The 20,217-nt window shown below is 40.4% G+C and overlaps 3 protein-coding genes across 3 annotated transcripts; 2 read left to right on the top strand and 1 right to left on the bottom strand.

Annotated features, from left to right (window-relative positions):
• Positions 1-1,016: 1,016 nt before the first annotated feature.
• On the bottom strand, positions 1,017-1,472 carry MYCTH_2128976 (uncharacterized protein; the record flags this gene model as incomplete). The annotated part of the gene is made up of 1 exon (XM_003665081.1): positions 1,017-1,472. The coding sequence occupies one exon, from the start codon at positions 1,470-1,472 to the stop codon at positions 1,017-1,019; it is 456 nt and encodes a 151-aa protein (XP_003665129.1).
• Positions 1,473-2,024: 552 nt separating this feature from the next.
• MYCTH_2308502 (uncharacterized protein) lies at positions 2,025-3,570 on the top strand. The gene is made up of 2 exons (XM_003665080.1): positions 2,025-2,755; positions 2,919-3,570. The coding sequence occupies exons 1-2, from the start codon at positions 2,702-2,704 to the stop codon at positions 3,483-3,485; spliced, it is 621 nt and encodes a 206-aa protein (XP_003665128.1). The 5' UTR covers positions 2,025-2,701; the 3' UTR covers positions 3,486-3,570.
• A 775-nt stretch (positions 3,571-4,345) lies between these two features.
• Positions 4,346-5,197, top strand: MYCTH_2112012 (uncharacterized protein; the record flags this gene model as incomplete). The annotated part of the gene is made up of 1 exon (XM_003665079.1): positions 4,346-5,197. One exon carries the CDS (start codon positions 4,346-4,348, stop codon positions 5,195-5,197), a length of 852 nt encoding a protein of 283 aa, XP_003665127.1.
• Between the last annotated feature and the right edge of the window lie 15,020 nt (positions 5,198-20,217).

Genomic DNA, 20,217 nt, shown 5'->3' with positions numbered 1-20,217 from the left:
CCTCCGCAGCTCGTGGTCTGCAGAAGGGGTTAGGATGTGCTTCCTCTGGCAAGCATCATTGCCCTTTTGTCCTCCCGGATGTCGGCTTCGCTTCCCGCGCACTGGCGCAGATGCTTTGCCGGGAATTACGGTGCTCGGATGCCCAATTCAGACAGTCCTCCATTCAATAGTTCCCATGTTGCCCTTGCCCTCCTCCACGGGGGGTGCGTTGACATCAGATTCATGACCTGCAGCCCTTTGCCACAGAGCGCGTAGGGTTGGCTAGTGTAGTTGGCTAGTGTGAATAATGAAGTGAGGGCGAGTTGCACTCGGGTAGGTGTTCGGCTGAGTTTCCAAGTCGAGATGCCCACTAATCAGTCAAACTGACTTGAGCGACCAATAACGGGACACTGGAATCACTGGAACCAACGGCAGGGCTCGATCGATTCTGGGGCGGTTATGCACGCCATGTCTTGCGCTCGCGTGGGCGTGGGGGTGTGCTTGCGGACCCCGGGGCTGGAGAGCGCTCCAGAGCGATAGGAGATGGCCGAAGGGTGATGATATGACCGAATGACGATAAACAACGCCAATGCGAGCAAAAGGCTTTTGTGGTTGTGAATCGTTTGAGCCAGAGTGATAAGCGGTTTTATCGCGATAACACTAAAATGATAGGCTAGTGGGGCCTTAGTTGCTGGGCGCTATCCCAACCGCAGCATCTTGATCAAAATTCTCCACAGCCTCGATGGAATGGATTATCACCACGAATATCGAGGGAGCGTCGCATCCGCATACCCGCACGTGTAATCCGTACAGAACACCATCACCCATGCGAGCCGGATTTGTACATACCACAAATATCATTAGTCGAGGCGTTCGCACTGACGTGTGCTGCCAATGCAACATAATCTGAACCACTGGTCTAATCCGTACTTGAAGCAACCTCCAATAATGACCTAATTACGCAGTATATATGTATGTACATACTACAGTATGTATGTATATACACTGTAAGGTCGCCGTCGGGCGCAGCCGCCCATCTAGCGTCCCAGTTCAACGCCCCACACCCGGCCGCTCCCAGCCGCGCACCGGGCTGCCATGCGCATCGCACGGTACAGAACGACTCCTTCGCTGCCCGGAGCGGCAGAACGGTGTCCAACTTGACGGTGGTGAGGTTGATGTGGAACATGCTCCCTCTTCAGCAGTGCATTCCTCAGCATCTCTCGCTCGGCTGCGTCCAGACCCTCGGCTGGCGCCGCTGATGGAATCATGGGGTTACTCTCCTCCCATGGGGAAGCCGTTGGTTCACTGGAACCGGGAAACAATCTGGGGACACCTAGCAGACTGTCGAGCCGGTTCGGGAAGCCGAGCTCCCGTAATGAGTGAACAGTAAGGCCGGCGAGGCGAACACCACCAGCTTTTGGATTGATGCCAGATGGGGGGGGAGGCATACTCTTGATGTTTGATACATTAAGCACAGTCTCAATACCAGACATGCTGCTTTGCCCATAGGTAACAAGTCCGGTACCAGTTAAGGTAAGAGGTGCCCTAAGGGGCCTACTAGAACCTGTGGTGGCTTGGGCTCTCCCCGCCCCAGGGCTCGCCCCAGTTCGGCCTCTTCATATCACGGCTATTGTTCCCTGCATTCGCATCCCACAGAATCCGATCAAAGCTAAAAATCAAAAAGCAGAGCAAAAACGTACAACATCCGGCATTCGCTGGTCGTCACCGACCCAACTACTACCCGGACCCTCACCAGCTTAACTAGGGCAGAGCGGACGGGATGCCGTGCTTTCTGGTGGGTATGGTCGTACGTGGCAGCCGTCTCATTGAACCACAATTATATTGTGAGGGTAGGAGACAATGAGGGCGAGAGCGACGAAGAACCTTGGAAGCAGTCACAGGTTTCCCTGCAGCACGTGTGTTCAAGCCACCGAAGCGCCGCGACAGTGCAGCGTCGACCAGCCATCCGGATTTTGAGTTATAGCGCTGATTGGTTGAAACCACGAATCCGCCCTTTGCGCAGCCTTTGATTTCTATGTCTTTTTTGCATATTTTCTTTTCTTGCAAAGTTGTTGAAGTCTGCCTGCCATCTAAATTTCTAAAAATCTAATCTCCTGCAAACCGTTCTGTTCCTAGTTTGCGGCTTCGCGCTGCAAGCATCCTCGCTGTTTCCGCTTGGGCTTGGCAACGTGGTGCCTGAACCTGCGCTTGTTCCTGTGCCAACGGCCCCGCTTGCCCGCCTTCCTGGGACAGTGTGCCAACACGACGACGAATCGGCGCGCAGACGCTCCGAGGGCCCTAAGTCCCCGGAAAACGTGCACCTCACGTTTTACTATATCACAGTATCTCTCTGTTCGAGACGATCGGACTGCCGCTCGACAACCCTGTGTCAACCACGGGCGGGGATTGAATAGCGCCACCCAGACACGCAGCGGCCGATTGGGAGAGAGATTCAAAACGTCGTTTCCGCAGCAAGGAGAAGCACACTCATATCATACACTTCCCTGCCGCATTTGGTGTCACAGCCGAGAACTCCGAAGCTGGGAACCAATCCCTTCCTGCGCCAAAGGATCTTCGCTGAGAAGCTTTTGTGGCGGATGAGATTGTTGGGCGCCCGACGGAACGTACCCAACCAGTTCGCTTGAGAAACCTCCGCAACTCTCCAACTATTTCCCAAGAATCGGCGACGACACCCGATCGCACTCCGACAACACTCGCCATCATGTTGTTCGCAATTATGTTCGCCTTTTGGCGCTTCGCCGAGATCGTCACACTGGTACTCCCATCCCGCTTGCTTCTTCTCACTTGCTCACCCATCCCATTTCACTCACTCGCCTATTACACTCACTTCCTCGCTCTCAGTCCCCGTCCCATCCCATCCCATCGGACACCCTCATTATGACTGAAACATTGAATCAAACTAACTGTGACGCCCCCAGATCCCCATCACGGGCATGCTCGCCTGGTTCGTGGACGGCTACCTGGATGCTAACGTCATGACGCCGGCGCACATCCTGATCCTCTTCATCGTCTCGGTGCTGGCGCTGGCCTGGTCCATCTTCACGCTCTTCAGCTACCACCGGTCGTCGGCCAATGCGCACTTCGTGGCGCTGGTTGACCTTGCCTTCGTCGGCGCCCTGATCGCGGGCGTCTACTACCTGCGCTTCGTCGCCCGCACCGACTGCGCCTCGGTCCGCCCGGGGTCGCCCACGGACATCAGCCTCGGCATCTTCGGCAACGCCCGCATCAACTACGGCCTGCCCGAGATCAGCGTCAGCAAGACGTGCGCCATGCTCAAGGCCAGCTTCGGCCTGGGCATCATGAACACCATCTTCTTCTTCATCACCGCCGTGCTGGCCTGGATCCACGGCGACAACGCCGCCCGGAGCGAGCGCCGCCGCACCTACAGCCGCCACGCCAGCCGCAGTCGCCACCGCAGCCATAGCGGCCACCGCCATGGCGGGAGCCGGCGGAGCTCGCACTCGCACCATCGTGCTTATGTCTGAGGCGTGTCCGAGAGGAAAGAAGGGGAGGAACGAAATGAAGAAAAGGAAAACGAAGAGGAAAGGGGAATAGGGAGGGTTTGTTGCGGTTATGTTGGTTTATTTTTTTTTCGTCCGAAGGGTCGGTTCCTGCGATCGCCTAATTATCTATGCTGGAGCATATATCGGGGTCTGGTTGTCGGTAACGTCACGGAAAGCGTTCAGAAGGACGGAAGGGGTGCGATGGGAGGAGGGCTGATAAGGCCCAGGTTACGATTTCATGACTTGAATGATTGATTCTGGCCCGCGTCCATATTGACGGATCTGCACCTACACATTGTAGATAGTAATGTTGATGATATCGGCAAGCGAGTATGAAGTTTGTGGTTTTATACATTTACTTCTCGGCGATTCTTGCGCAATGCATTCGATGTCAAACACCTACGAGCTAATTAATTAATTACTAGTTACTCTTTTACTAAAAGCTAAGGCCAGCCCGAAGACAGGATTAAGACCGTTTCAAATCTAAGATCTCCAGAGCAGTCCAAGAAGATCTCAGGCTGTTTTGCAGTCCTCCACGGAACTCTTGAGTGATTTACGAGGACCTCGCGAGGGCACTTGCACACACGCATTGTTGAGCAAGGCCTGTGATGCATATCCCGTCACCTGGGATATTCCAACGACGGGAAACGTCTCGTGGCGTGATATATCATCTCATCACTTGTCGGTAGTGTTCATGCGGCTATACCGTATTACACTGGCGACCCAAAGAACGATATGGTCAGTTGCTCTGGAAGGAGAACCACATGCCCCTGGAGATCAGACCAATGTCAGGGCTATCGAACCATGAAATGATATCCTCCAGGTTATGATTCTTTTTTGCAATGCCGGAAACCTTCAAGGTCATAAAGAAGTCATACAATCATTACACAGCCGCGTTCATCTTCTATGGTAATAGCCACACGAAGTCATCGCCGGCAACGGGGGTTGAATATCACGCTCTGCAGAGCCTAAGCTTGCCAACCATACTGACGACGATGGGATCGATATGCTCGCGGCCCGAGGAGCCCAAGGTCCGAGTGCTCGCGCATCCGATCCGGGACTCGGTGGCCCTCCGCCAACGCATATCGCTCAACAGGCAGACCCTCGCCCGGATCCTGGAACAAATCGGCCACCCTGCTGCACATCACGCCCGCCGCCAACCCGGGCCGTCCGGGCGACTGGGGGGGCCACAAAAGAATCGTGCTCAAACATCATCATCCCTTCCCTGCGAGAGCAAGACCGGCAGAAACCGGAGGACGATGAGGAGCTCCTTTGGCCACACGATAATGCGGAAGCGGCGCACAGCGAAGCCCATAAACGTGAACAAGCCACTCCCGCCACTCCCGGCACTCCCGCCGCCGCCGCCGCCGCCATCGTCGTTGTCGACCACGACCCCTACGCCTACGCCGATTCCGACCTCGACTCCGATCCCGACAGCCGTTTCCGCCGGTCGGGCCGAGCCGGCGCCGGAGCACAAGCATCAGAAGGCACACGCGCAGCACGAGCGGGAGCACATCGCGAGACACCGGGCAGAAGCGCTGCGGTGCCTCGAGTCGCGCGGCCGGGCGCGGGGGCGCGCCGCATCCCATTCGCCGACCAGGGTGCCGAGCATCATCCTCCGGCGGATCGTCGGGAGGAGGCGGGCCGGCGCGATATTGTTGGGAGGAGAAGGGGGGATGAGAGTGGTTTGCTGAGCACAAGCGGAAAAAAAAAGGAAAAAAAAAAAAGAAAAAGCCTCCAGAGCTGCGAGGGAAGAGCAGCAGTAGCAGTAGCAGTGGCGGCGGCGGCGGCGGCGATAACGTGGCTGCTTCTGTACTATCTCGCGGAGGTTCCGCGGAGGCCGCGGTCACAGACCTAAGGACGGAGATGCACCGGTGTCGGAAGCTATGGAGCTTCCAAACGTATTAGCCACGCGTTCGCCATAGCTGTATAAGGCTGTTTAACGCATTGGCCAGTTCCTTTTGTCTATAAATATCAGTCGTTTTGTCTCCTTTATAGATAGTTCAACAAGGCACTGTCTCCTTCGTACAGCCACCCACTACAGACTGCTTTCAACGCTCCCGGAGCTCCTATTACGTTCGGCAGTTATGAGCCCGGCGCCTTGACTGCTCCTCTACCGACGTATCTTTAATATTAGTAGTAGCTTCTTTCTTCGGTTACGAACTCTCTTACCCTGCTTTAATATGCTTTCGACAATACGTCTATTATGTCTAAGATCCTAGTCGAGACTTCTATATGCCTTATAGGGCCTAGTTCCTAGAACTTATAGTATATTAAATTGTAATTATAGGCTAAATTCGCTAGTATATAGGGATTTGTTGACCCTAACGGTGACCGTAAGCTAGATCTAGAAGTTCTGTAGTGCCTAACCTGTAAGTAAGCTAGAGATAACCTTATCCTAGCTTCCTAGGAGCAACTCTTAGAAGGATTATTGCCCTTAATATCTATAGATTTAATACCTTCTAATGTAGCTATTATAGCTAAATTCGTATAACTATAAGACTCCTTTTATAAAGATATTATATATGCTATAGACGTTAGTAAGCGGATAGGATAGTTATAATGCTAGCTAGTATATACTATAGATCTTAAACTTTATAAAGCTATAAAAGTATATAGGAAGAAGGATATTAACCTTATTAGGGGGATTATCTAGGCACTTTACTCTATACTTATATTATCTATTATAATGCTCTATATAATAGTTACTATATAATATATAACTAGGATATTAACCTTATTAGGAGGATTATCTAGGCACTTTACTCTATACTTATATTATCTATTATAATGCTCTATATAATAGTTACTATATAATATATAACTAGTCCTAATATAGTTAAGCATTTAGGAGTTAATCTATAGCATTAGATTCGTAACTTTAATATCGCCTTCTAGTAAGCCATCTAATATAATATCTTAGAAGTATAGGGTATATAAGGACTTTATACCTTCCTTAATGCCATCGTTATATATATCCTACTAACCTAGGTAGCGAATAAGAGGATAGAAATTAAGCTTGCTAATAGTATAGGATAGCTACTTCTGGAGCTTAGTACCCTTATTATAATAGCCGAGATTCTAATTAATAATGACGTATAACCTAGAGTCTTTTGAAAGTATAGAATCTTCTTGACAACTTATATACTAATATTTCCTATAGCTTAGAAGAGTAGTAAGGAGAGAGGTAGAGACTTATATAGAGACTCTTATAGCAGTTAGCAGCATAATATAAGATGTCCTTATAAGCGTTTATGTCACGGAAATATACATATAGATGCCACCTAAGCTACCGGCACAAACAGGCCAATCAAGTCAAAGGAACAAAAGGACCAATTATAACATAGGAAGCATAGTGATCACTACACTTACCAGTAATTAGGGTAATCACCACTATACGATCACTTATAATCACCATAATCAGGAATAATCACTAGGATTATATATATATATAGATAGTTACTCATTAGGTAGACTCTAAAAGTTTACCAATAATAGTAACCTATCCTATAATCATAGTACTTATACCAAGCATTACTAATTACTATAAGAGACAACTCTAGTATTGTTATAAACTCTTTAGCTTTACCAAATCCCTTAGACAACCTACCTACTTGTCCTACTCAATCTACCTTCGTCTAAACCCTTTTAGAAGAAGTCTAAGTTAGGTTCGTTACACGTTACTATCACTCCCTTTGTTCTATTATAGTTTAGAACGGAGGTGACTTCGACCTCGATATTGACATAGCTATTAACGTTATAGCTAAACAGCTACTTACCTAGCTTGGTTAACTCTATTAGCAAATCTAGGAGTTAGACTAGAGAGATAAGGCTACTTAAGCTCGAATTAAGGAACTCGAGAATAGCGAAAAGCACTTGTAGAAATTAGTTAACAAGGCCTATACTAAAATTAAAGCACTCGAAGGCGCTAAAGCAAGCCGTATTAAGATCGAACTACCTAGTAAATATAGAGGAACTAAGGAAGACCTTATAGGATTCCTAATAAACCTCCGATCCTACTTCCGGCTTAATAACGACAAGTTTCTAAATGATAAAGCTAAAGTCCTCTATATAGCTACAAGACTAGAGGGCAAGGTATTTAAATAGTTTAAGCCTATATAAAATGACTATCTTATTAAGGAAGACGAAGACGACCGAGACGCGTTTATATAAATAGTCTTTTGATCTTATAACTATTTCGAAGAAGAGCTTTAGAAGGTTTTTAGCGACAAAGATAAGAAGATTTATATATAAGAAAGACTCGCTAATCTCTAATAGACTAAGTTAGTAGCTTCTTATACTATATAGTTTAGATAAGATATACTTAAGTCTTAGCTTAATAATAAGGTATTAATATAACTATTCCATAATGGCTTAAAGGAAAAGGTTAAAGACGAGCTATATAAGTATAATTAGCCTAAGACCCTAGATAAATATATTATATAGGCTATTAAAATCGATAATTGACTCTATATATAAGAGTAGTAAAAACGAGGTTAAATAAATAGAACCACGGTTAAAGCTAATGACAAGAAAAAGCGAGCGTATATTAATACCTTATATAGGATATACCCTAAAGCTATAGATATAGATATAATATAGAAGTAGGACTAGAAGAAGACGACTAAAGATAAGTCTAATATTACCTATTATAACTACGGAAAGAAAGGGCATTATAAGCGAGAATGTCGAAGCCCGAAGAAAGAGTAGAAGGTAGTCCCTAGAAAGAAAATTATAGCTATCGACGAAACTACTAAGGACGTTATCGAAGTAGCGGCTACAAGCTATAAAGATAAGGGTAGTAATATAGCTGGTCTTAGACACGACGGCAATAGTAAAGACGAATAAGCACCGTACTTTGAACTAGTCACTATAGACCTAGAGATAGGTCTTATTAAATAGGATACGGTAGGAGGATACATACTACCAATTTCGATTCTCCTAGCCTTAAGGTAGTAGGGTTTTATAGTTATATAGAGGTAGGATAGATTATAGACAACCGATACCTAAGGAATTAAAAGACCTAGACCTAATATTCTATTCCTTTAAGAACGAATTAAATAGTACTATAATAAAGTTTTCCGGCTTAATATAGAACTATACGAACGGGATAGACGCTTAATTTGACTTGCCTAGTAGAATAATAAGATAAGGGACAAGACGAGGGAACTCCGATATATTATAGAAACTATTAAAGGAAAACAGCCTATAATATATAATAGGCCTAATAGCTATACTAAGCACTTTAACGACTAGTAACTTAGTAATGACGTATAGAACCTAGAATACTAGTTTATATACGCGAACTACGGAAAAGACAAGCATATATAGGAAAGCTACTAGAAGAAACACTCCTATCTTAGCATTAGGGTACCTATAGTCTATATATAATAGGAAGAATTCGGGAAGGAATTCTAATACCTCCTAGGCAACGCTACATAACTATATCTTCAACATAAGGCATATATACAAGTGCCTTAGTTCTAGTGTATAGCATATAGATGCCGATATCACTTCTATAACAAATTCGAAAACAATTACTAGCCGACCTAATAAGGAAATAAGGATAGAAGCTTACGCCCTATAGAATAGGTCTACAATATAGGAAATAGAGCGGCCGAATTACTCTAGAAGATCGAAGCCTACGATCTAGAAGGCATTACGATAGTTCTAAGACGAGCCTAGCCTAGGCACTACGGAACAGGACGAGATATATAGGACTCGTGCTAGAGCAACGATTGCCTCTATTATATAGATGAAAAGAAATCGCGAATTCGGGAGCTTTAGATGAAGCTATAGCATATATAACGAAAAGTAGAACGGACTTAATAGTAGGAAGCCGTAAGCACTTAATAGCTTATAGAAATGAGTACGATTAATAAAGCTACTATTAGCCGAATAACCAAAGAGGTTAGCACTAACCTAGGAAACAGGTTAGGGCCTTTTAAGGGGCCTAGAAACTATTAACGCCTATATAGTAGCAAGTAGTAGTATAGTATAGGAGGAACTAGCGTAAGAGACTACTATATCGAGACCTCCTAATAGAAATATAGGAAATTGCTATAATCTTTAGATAACGGCGGCAAGACAAGCGACTATAGATAATAGCACAATAGAAACAGCACGAAATGCTTGTACTAGTAGATAGTAGAGTAGAGATAAACCTGATTTCGCCGACACTTATAAATCAGCTACAGATACCCTAGAGAATAAAGCAGAAGTATAGCATGATTAAAGGGCTATTTCTAACGTAATAGGTATATAGGGAGACCGAACCGATCGATATTACTATAGTAGGGAAGACTATAGCAGTTATATTTAACATTATAGATATAGGTAACGATAAAGATATAATATTAAGGTTACTATAGTATAAAGATTATAACCTAGACATTAGTTAGAAGAATAGTAGCTACCTACAACCCCGAACGGAGTTATATTTGACTAGTAAGATAGGGAGTATATAAGGATCGTAAGCAGATAATGCTTAAAGGAAGGCATATCCTACAGATCTACTATAAGAGATAGATAATAGTAGGCAGACTACCATAGACTCTAGAAAAAGCGGTATAATGACACTAACATTATAATAGGAGGAACGAGCTAAACTGCTAATAGCTGTTCTCTCTATTGACGAATATAGAGTACTATAATTGGAGTAATAGGTTAAGATAGGAGAAATCGCTAGTATCGCTATAGATAGAACCAAGTTCGTATACTATTAGAAAACCAAAAGACAAGATAAGACTAGGGAAGTACTAAAGGAATACGGAGGATACCTAGCATTCGAACCGAAGCATCTAGAAGGATTACTAGAGTATAGCCTATAGGATCACGAGATTAAGCTTAAGGAAGGAGCATGACTAAAGTTCTTTAAGATTTACTATGTAAGCTAGGCATAGAACGAAGAACTTAAGCGATATTTAGAGGAGAACCTTCGAAGAGGATATATCTGCCTGTCGATATTGCTAGTAGGCTACCTAATCCTGTTTATGCCTAAGAAAGATAGAAAGCTACGGTTATATGTCGACTATCGGCAACTTAACAAATAGACCGTGAAAAACCAATACCTATTACCGCTAATCTTACGGCTCTGAGATCAGTTAGCAGGAGCCTAATATTTTACGTATCTTAACTTGCTATCGGCCTATAACTATATATGGATCAAAGAAGGCGACGAGTGGAAAACGGCCTTTAGGATACCTTATAGCTACTATAAGTACCTTGTCATGCTATTTGGACTTATAAACGCGCTAGTAATATTTTAAGCCCTGATTAATTAAGCTATCTACTCCTTTCTTGACAAATTTATGGTATATTATCTCGACAATATACTTATTTTCTCTAAGACAATAGATAAATACTAGAAGTATATAAAAGTAGTGCTAGACATGCTATATATATATAAACTATTAGTCAACAAGAAAAAGAGCGAATTCTATATTAGGAAAACGGTATTTTTAGGATATAAGATATCCCTAGGATAAATTCGGATAGAATCTTTAAAGGTTAAAGCTATTAAGAACTAGCTATAACCGACGTTAGTTATAGAAGTACGAAGCTTTATCGGATTTACAAACTTCTACCGAATGTTTATTAGGAACTTTAGAGCAATCGTACAACCTTTATATAAACTTACCAAGAAGAATACTAAATTCTAATAGGAAGAATAATATAAGTAAGCATTTACGTAGATCCGTGACGCTATTATCAAAGATCTAATACTAGTACTACTAGACTCTAAGAAGCTATTTAAGATAGAAACGGACGCTTTAGACTATGCTATCGGAGGATAATTAGGATAACGAGATAGACAAGGAAAGCTACATCCTATAGCCTTCTTTTTAAAGAAGCTCGATAGACTACGTCTTAATTATCCGATTAATAACAAGGAACTACTTATAATTGTCAAAGCTTTTAAGGAATAGTAACTATACCTTAGTAGTATAATTAAACTAGTACAAGTATATATAGATTACAAGAATTCATAATACTTTATAATAATAAAGGAGCTTAATAGACGACAAATACGATAGGTAGAATTCCTTGTAGAATTTAACTTTAAGATCCGCTATAAGAAGGGCAAAGAGAACGTATAAGCAGACATCTTAAGCCGACGAACGGATCATACGGAAGGACGAATAGAAATAACACCACCGTTGTTTAAGGAACGAATAGACAGAACGCTATATCACGAAACGCAAACACCTGTGGAAGATAATCTACTTAACTCGTTACTAGAATGTTATACAATCTTTCGAGAAGAAAGGATTAACAAAACATAGTATCAAGCAACACCTAGACTAATGGTACCTAATAGAGTAGAAGAAAAAGATAGGAAACTCTAGTACTAAGGTAAAGCATATATCTACAATAGGGATCAATAGCTACGAATGATTCGAGAACTCTATAAGTCGAAACTTAGAGGACATAAAGGAGTTATAAAGACTATTATATAAGTTAAGAAATACTATAACTTTCTATAGTTAACGGTATAAGTTAAGAAAGTTATACGGAACTATAATATTTATAATCGAAGTAAAACGGCATGACATAAGCCATATAGGCTACTTTAGCTACTGCTAATAGCTGACAAATTATAGAGTTTAGTTACAATAGACTTTATTACAAAGATACCAGAATCTAAGGATATGGCTATAGGAGTAATCTATAATAGTATTCTTATTATAGTAGATCGCCTAACTAAATAGGCATACTTCTTTCCCTACAAGGAGTCCTAGATAGTAGAATAGTTAATAGACGTAATCTATTAGCAAGTTACATCAGTACATGCTTAGCTATAAGAATAGGTCACTAATAGAGATACTAAGTTTGTATTAAAGTTCTAGCAAGCATTAATATAACAATTAGGCATCAATAGCAAGCTATTAATAGCATATTACCCGTAGATTAATAGACAAACAAAGCGACTAAACTAAGTTATTAAGCAGTACCTCTACTCTTACGTTAACTACTAGTAAGACGACTAGGTCATGCTATTGCCAACAGTATAACTCGCTTATAATATAATATCAATAGAAACGACCAAAGTTATACCGTTCTTTACAAACTACAGATATAAAGCAGACCTTAGGCAAGGACTAGAGGTTATAGTGCTAAGAGTAATAGTCAAAGCAGAACAAATATACGTACTATATAAAAAGCTTAAAAAGGAACTCGAGTTTATCAAGACTAGAATAAAGAACTACTACGATAAATATAAGCTTAAGGGACCTTGCCTAGAGAGGGGAGACAAAGTCTACCTAATTATATAAAACTTACAAACTAAACGACTAAGCACAAAGCTAGACTTCAAGAAGGTCAGACCCTTCGTTATCAAAGAACAAATTTCGACATCTAACTACCGACTATCGTTACTGTCATCTATATAACTATAGACGGATGTTTTTTATATTTCACTTCTCGAACTAGTACCGAAAAATGCCAAGGCTACTATATATATCGAAGCAAAGGACAAAGAAAAAGAATAGGACGTCGAAGAAATTCTAGATTTATATACTATTAATAGGGAACTATAGTACCTAGTCAAATAGCTTAATTTCGGACTAGAAGACAACTCATAGGAACCTATTAAGAATTTAAACTACCCTAAGAAACTAGAACAGTTCTATTGGTAGAACCTAGATCGGCTAAAGGCAAACCTAGGACAGAACCGAAAATAGCGCCCTAGTTAATAACGTTAACGCCACTATTAAGTTATATAACAGCCCCTAATTCCTACTATTCTACCGCCTCTAATTCGTCTAGATTTGACAAACCCTATATAACTATATCTGCCCCCTTCTCTACTAGGAACTCTTATTATTTACGGACCCGAGTCAGATAGGCTAACGCCTTAGAAGCTTTGTATTAATATTCTTATAGCAAGGCTTTAGCCTCTTTCTCTTTAGCCTTCAAACGACGTTACTCGCGTATAATACGATCTACTATATTATGATTAAAGACGTGCCCTTATAAGAAAACGGGAACTTATAAGAAGAAACTAGAACGCTAGAACCATCGTAAACATAACCCTAACGTATGTAAGCCTTGTAGCGACAAGACTTTTTAATCATTTTGCATACTTAGTTATACTCTATATAATAGAAATACGCCATTACTACAAACCCGTGATTAGAAATAAACTAAGCTAAACGCTTATAACAAATAGATGCTAGGGATCTACGCGTGTCAGACGGTATAATTAATAGTACGAAGGGTAACAAGGGGCTAAGAAAAAAAATATATATAAGGAACGCAAGGGATGTTAGCGCTATTTAAGACGACCTAAAGAGGGCTTTTAGGTCGAAAGCCTTGGAGGGAGGGCATCGTGTCACGGAAATATATATACAGATGCTGCCTAAGCCACTAGCACAAACGGGCTAATCAAGTCAAAGGAACGAAAGGACTAATTACAACATAGGAAGCATAGTAATTACTATGCTTACCAGTGATCAGGGTAATCACCACCATATAATCACTTACGATTACTATAATCAAGAATAATCACTAGGATTATATATACATATAGATAGTCACTTGTTAGGTAGACTCTAAGAGTTCACTAGTGATAGCAACCTGTCCTATAATTATAGTACTTATACCAAGTATTGCTGATTACTATAAGAGATAACTCTAGTGTTGTTGTGAACCCTTTGGCTTCACCAAATCCCTTAGACGACCTGCCCGCTTGTCCCGCTCAATCTACCTTCGTCTAAACCCTTTTGGAAGAAGTCTAAGTTGGGTTCGTCATAGTTTAAGACATCTATAGAATCTAATAGACTGCTATATACTTAAGCAAGCTATCTATAGTAATAAGTAACGCTTGTACCTTTCCAATAAAGAGTATAAGAGGATTCGTTAGGAGCTTGATAAGCCGAAGTAGGCTAGACTGAAGAATTAACTTATTACTAAGTAGGGGGAGCTATTCTATTCTAGGTAGTTAGGGGTAGGATATCCTAGTTCCCTTAATATATTAATTATTAGCCTTTAACTACTTGGTAAGCTCTTAACTTATTATAAGGCGTTTAGTATAATCGCTTCATAGCGTTATCCTCTTTTGGAAAGTACTTTATTAGACTTATATAGCGTAACCTACTTAGTTAATAATAAGAAGTTCCTTTTACCTAGGACGTTCGTTAAGGTAGAAGATCCTAAGTTTATCGAAGTAGGTATAACGACCTTTTCTATTAGTAGGAAGGGTACTTAGGTAATCGAGAACGTTCTAGATAGACTATATAGACTATATACTAAGAACCTAATATTTAAGGATATTACTATCGTTAAAGGATTCTATATTAATATTATCTTAAAAGCTTTATTACTTAAGGTAGGTATTTAGTACTATAGCTTAGATTACTTATTACATTTTAGAACACTAGAAAATAACGTTATCCTTTATAAGTTAGAATATAAGTATAATCTTACGTTCCTTAAATATAAGCTACTTTCTTACTACTTAAACTTCCTAGACTATGTCTTAATTAGTAAAGCAGGTATCGTAAACGTTTATATGTCCTTATAGAATATATTTACTACGTATAGTAGAAGGTTCTAGACGTAAGCGTTACCTACTATAAGAGAGGACACCGAGGATCTTTAGCACTTAAGAGCTAGCTACCTCGCACTAGAAGCGTTAAACGCGCTTGTTAATAACGCTAGAAATATCCATATCAAAGGGATAGTATATATTAAGTACGAGAGCTACGCTTATACTTACGTAAGTAAGGTTATCTCTAGGAAAACACTACCTAAGTAGAAGTCTATATACCTATTCTAGTAAGTAGCCTAAGATCTATTTAACTATCCTAAAGCGATTAATGGATTACGATAACCATTTATAATTGTTAACAAGTATAGTAGGAAGCTCTTCCCTTTCTTCCTAATAATAAAGTCGCTAGACTAGATTATAGAAGTTATCTAGAACTTTAAGAGCTAGGTAAGACACTAATATAGGCTTACTATCTATGAGATCAAGTAGGACAATAATATTACGACGATTAGTTTAATAGGGCGTGTACTAATATACTACTAGACTTAGGCTATAGAAAGTAGTATTAATCTTAAACTCTTATCTTTATATACCTATAAGCCTAATGGACTAGTAGAGCAAGCAGGGTAAGAACTAATCTTACGCTTAATCAAGATACTTAATAGTATGAATCTGTTCATAAAGCTCTAGTTAGAAAGTATATAAGCGGTAGTATACTTATATATAATAAGCCTAAGCTATACTTACTTATTTAGAACTCCTAACGAAGTACTCTATAGCTAGTTTAAATAGTATTTTCGCTAGTATAAACCTAACTTGATAATTACATTAACTAGCAACTTATACCTAGACTAGAGTAATATCTTTATATATAAATACTAGGTATATATCCTCTATAAGGATAGGGAAGCTAAGTAGCATATAAAGGACTTCAAGGTGCTACTATATAGACTAATAGGGTATCTTGTAGGATATTACATATCTAATATCTATCGTATTTAGATATCCAAGCTCGATAGGGTTATTATAACTTGTAACGTTTACTTCGATAAGAAGACTTTCTACTATCTAGGTAAAGAGTAGCTAATAGAGTTATTACTAGTGGTAGCAAGCTAGGAAGTCAATTAATTCGATCTTAGCAAAGATTCCTAAGATACCGACTTTCTCTAGAAAGCATTATAATAGACCTAATAACTAGTAGAAGACTCTATTATAGTGGCTTAGCTACCTCTATCGTAAGAGAGTCTGGCGGTAGACTAACCTCTCTAATAGGGTTAAGACTTAGGGGTAAGGGAGCTCTCTAATATATAGCCTATAAGCGAGTAATTAGCTCTAGAGACTCTTATAGTAGAGATGTAAGTAATAAACAAACTTACTAAATAGATAGAGAGCTTTAGAGGACTCTTGATTCTTAAATATACGCCTAAGCCTTTGGTGACTTGCCCTATACTAGCTAGTAAAGGGGATGTCTACTAGGAAGTAAGAGGGTTTAAATTAGGGCCTTCCTAGTCACTAGCTAGCTAACTAGATGCTAGGAAGAGCAAGGGAGCCGTCGAATCTAACAGAAGAATACCTTCTATAAGAGAATCTAATATATATAACGAGTAGACAGAAGAGCTAGGAGCTAGGGACAGTACTACCGATATATCATACCTAGCTAGGCTAGAGGAGTAAAGCGTTAAGCGAAGTCCGGATTAGCTAACATATCCTCTAGAAGGTAGAAGCGAAGGAGAAACTATTTAGTAACCTCCTACTAGGAGAGGTAGAGGCAGGAGGAAGGCTTATAAGCCTAGGGACCCTATCCGGTTAAGCGAACGGCTATAAAACAAAGAGAAGGTCAATTACTATCACTCCTTTATCTATATAATTAAGGAACTCTAGTGATAGTTCTATAAGACTTACCTACCTAATTAATAGGAAGCTTACCTAGAGGACTAGAGTATAAAAACAATATATATAGTGTTTACTACTACTATACGATAGAAGGACGCTACGTACCTCAGAGTAGCCCTAAATAAGCCGTATTAATATATTGACGATCTTGCTTACATTCCTACTAATTAGCAAGACCTATATAACCACCTGTTAGGATAATAGTTTAAAGATATAGCTTATAAGGAGATATGTAACTTAGAGAGCAGGGGAACGTAGAAGATCGTACTATATAAGTAGGTAAAAGCGCGACCTATCCTATTAAAATAGGTCTTTACGAATAAGTTTGACAAGGACGGTTTCTTAGAGAAATATAAGGTAAAGATCTATATATAAGGAGATCTATAAGATATTAGCTTAGTAGAAAGTATATATATAGCTACTCTAATAGTATAATCATTCTATATGATAATAGTAATTGTTATATACTTTAACTTAGAAGTTAAGTAGTTCGATATAGCGTAAGCGTTCTTTAACACCGAATAACCAGAAGATAATCCTGTCGTCTACAAATTACTAGAAGGATTTAAGTAGCTAGGGAAATATATAGAGTTATAAAGAGCTCTATACGGCTTAAGGGACTTGCTACTCTTATAATATAAGGAGTTCTACAAAACGCTATCAGATCTAGGTATAGAACTATTAGGCAAAGAGAAGTACCTCTTCTTAAGCTACAATAAACAAGTTATCCTAATCTTCTATATCGACGACTTCTTGGTCTTCTTCTATAAAAGTAACGCTATAGCGGCCGAGCGTATAATAGAAGGAATCAAAGCTCGATACGATATCTACGAGCAAGGTAATATCGGTTAGTTCCTTAGCATTAAGGTGATTTGGGACCGACCTATATATAAGATATAGTTAATCTTTAACTAATATATTAGAAAGGTAGCAAGAAGATATAGACTAGATATGCCTAGCGTATATAAGCTAACTCCCTTAAGTTATAAAGAACTTAAAAAGTTTAAAGGGAGCACTACTAGTATATAGATTAAAGAGTATTAGGAGTTTGTTAGATCGATCCTATACTATATAGTTATACTACGTCTAGACATCATATATACCTATTTAGTACTCTCTCGATACCTAACTAACCCAGGACTAGACTACTTATTAGAGGCGTAATAAGTAGTAAGATATCCATTTAGAAGCTCTTACCTATTAATCTAATATAGAGGTAAGCAAGTGCTGAATAGTTCGACGCTTATAATTACTAAGGACATATTATATATAGATAATCTAGATATACAGTATTCGTTATAGGGATATATCTTCTTTCTATTTAGAGGTCCTATTATATAGAAGATGTCGTACTAAGATACTATTATAATGTTAAATACTAAAGTAGAACTTCTAACGCTCTCCCTTATAGTAAGAGAGGCTATAGCACTTAAAAGGCTATTTACGGATATCGATCTTAAGCTTAGGGAACCCTAGAACATCTACTATAATAATTAGCAAACTATTTAACTAGTAATAGCTAAGAATAAATATATTAATACTTACCTATAATATATAGATATCTATAATATATAATTACATTAGGAAGTAGCGAAAGGAACGTTTAAAGCTATATATTTACTAACTAGTCAGATACTAGTAGATAGGCTTACCAAACGACTTAACCGATAAGCCTTCAAGCGCTAAAGGGCTCTCTTTAATTTTTAAGATATTAGTCATAGGCTTACGTAACTAGGGGGTGGAAAATAAGTCAAATTCGTCAAACAAAATACCGCCTAATACTCCCTATCTACTACTATTAGCTATTGCTAGGATCAATAGCCTTGCCCTTACCTTTATCCTAGCTAGGCAATAATGTAGCGCCCAATATGTCATCAGATACGCTAACGTAAGCATTACGAGCCTCCTTGATCTTGCCTAACTAGTAGAAGATGTTATATACCGAGTAGGCGATCTTTGTAAAACGTACGAGTTCGGCCTTATCAAGCTTATACTCTTCCGTATCGTCTATACTAGCGTGTTTCAAGTCACTCTAAAGAACTATATATAACTTCTTAAGATCCTATATATAACTATTAGTAAGTTGCCTATATATTAGGGGTAGAGGTTTAGGATCTAGGGACTTATAAAAGCCTTAGCTCTATTTAGTAAAGCCTTTATTAAATCCTTTACTAACCTAATATAAGAAGTAAGACTACTATTATGGTCAGTATAAGCATTATAAAAGCTATTAGACGTATAGGCGATTAGTATATATCTTCTTATACCTATAGGAATCATAGGTACAATAGTAATAGTAGGAGTTAGCACCAGAATAATTATAACATTTGCCAAAAGAACGTCCTACTAGAGCCGACTATATATATATTCTATAGGGCACCTTATAAAGCTCGCTAGTAGTAATATCGCTATATTTAGTTAGCTTAAACGATCTTAACGCGATTAGAATACTTACAGTTTAAAAGCTTTAATACACTTACGCTTCCAAGGCATTATAGGAGTAGGAGCCGACCTACTAGTAGTTATAGTATTCGTAGCAGGCGTACCTAACAAGTCATCCATTAATTCAAACATAGGAAGCGTCATCCTATTATTATTATTACAATTAAAACTAGTAATACTATTATTACTATAACTATAATAGCTATATTTAATCTATAGCTTTAAAGGAATCGCTCTACTATACTCGACTCTTTTAGACTTCCAAATACGGAAGGCAGGCCCCTAAAGGAGCTATCGAGGTAAGAGCGACAAAGGACATAACACCAAGAACAGTATCACTACAAAGCGTAGTTAAACGACTATCGCCTTTAACTAGGGGGTGTGTCGGAAGCTGTGGAGCTTCTAAACGTATTAGCCACGCGTTTACCACAGCTGTATAAGGCTATTTAACGCATTGGCTAGTTCCTTTTATCTATAAATATTAGTCGTTTTGTCTCCTTTGTAGATAGTTCAACAAGGCATTGTCTCCTTCGTACAGCAACCTACTACAGACTGCTTTCAACGCTCCCGGAGCTTCCACTGCGTTCGGCAACCGGCAAAGGGAGGGCTGGACGGAAGAGAAGTTGGAACAGAGAACAGCAGCGCCTACCCTATCCCGGAGATGGCATCTCGGATGTCCCTTAGCAGCAAGACGGGGAAGGGTCGCGTCAGGGGGGGACATGAAGCCAAGATTTAGGTCCTCGTTTTGCTTCGAGAGCCGATCAATAGTTCGCATTACCTGTCACGCGGTCGGGCGTTGATTCCGTCGTCGGGGTCTCTCCCGTGAAATGGTCACGGCAAGGAGACCGAGGCCGAAACGGGGAGCGTGGTTGAAGCGTGGCTTGCCTT

The sequence above is a fragment of the Thermothelomyces thermophilus genome, chromosome 5 (assembly GCF_000226095.1).
Source record: "Thermothelomyces thermophilus ATCC 42464 chromosome 5, complete sequence".
Classification (NCBI taxonomy): domain Eukaryota; kingdom Fungi; phylum Ascomycota; class Sordariomycetes; order Sordariales; family Chaetomiaceae; genus Thermothelomyces; species Thermothelomyces thermophilus.
The sequence above is the reverse complement of the archived record's forward strand: the minus strand, read 5'-3'. Positions and strand labels throughout refer to the sequence as shown.

Bases quoted from the DNA above. Each gene is read 5' to 3' on its own strand.
- MYCTH_2308502 (XM_003665080.1), top strand. From the start codon at position 2,702: ATGTTGTTCGCAATTATGTTCGCCTTTTGGCGCTTCGCCGAGATCGTC. The intron at 2,756-2,918 runs GTACTCCCATCC...TGACGCCCCCAG, and splicing joins TCGCCGAGATCGTCACACTG to ATCCCCATCACGGGCATGCT.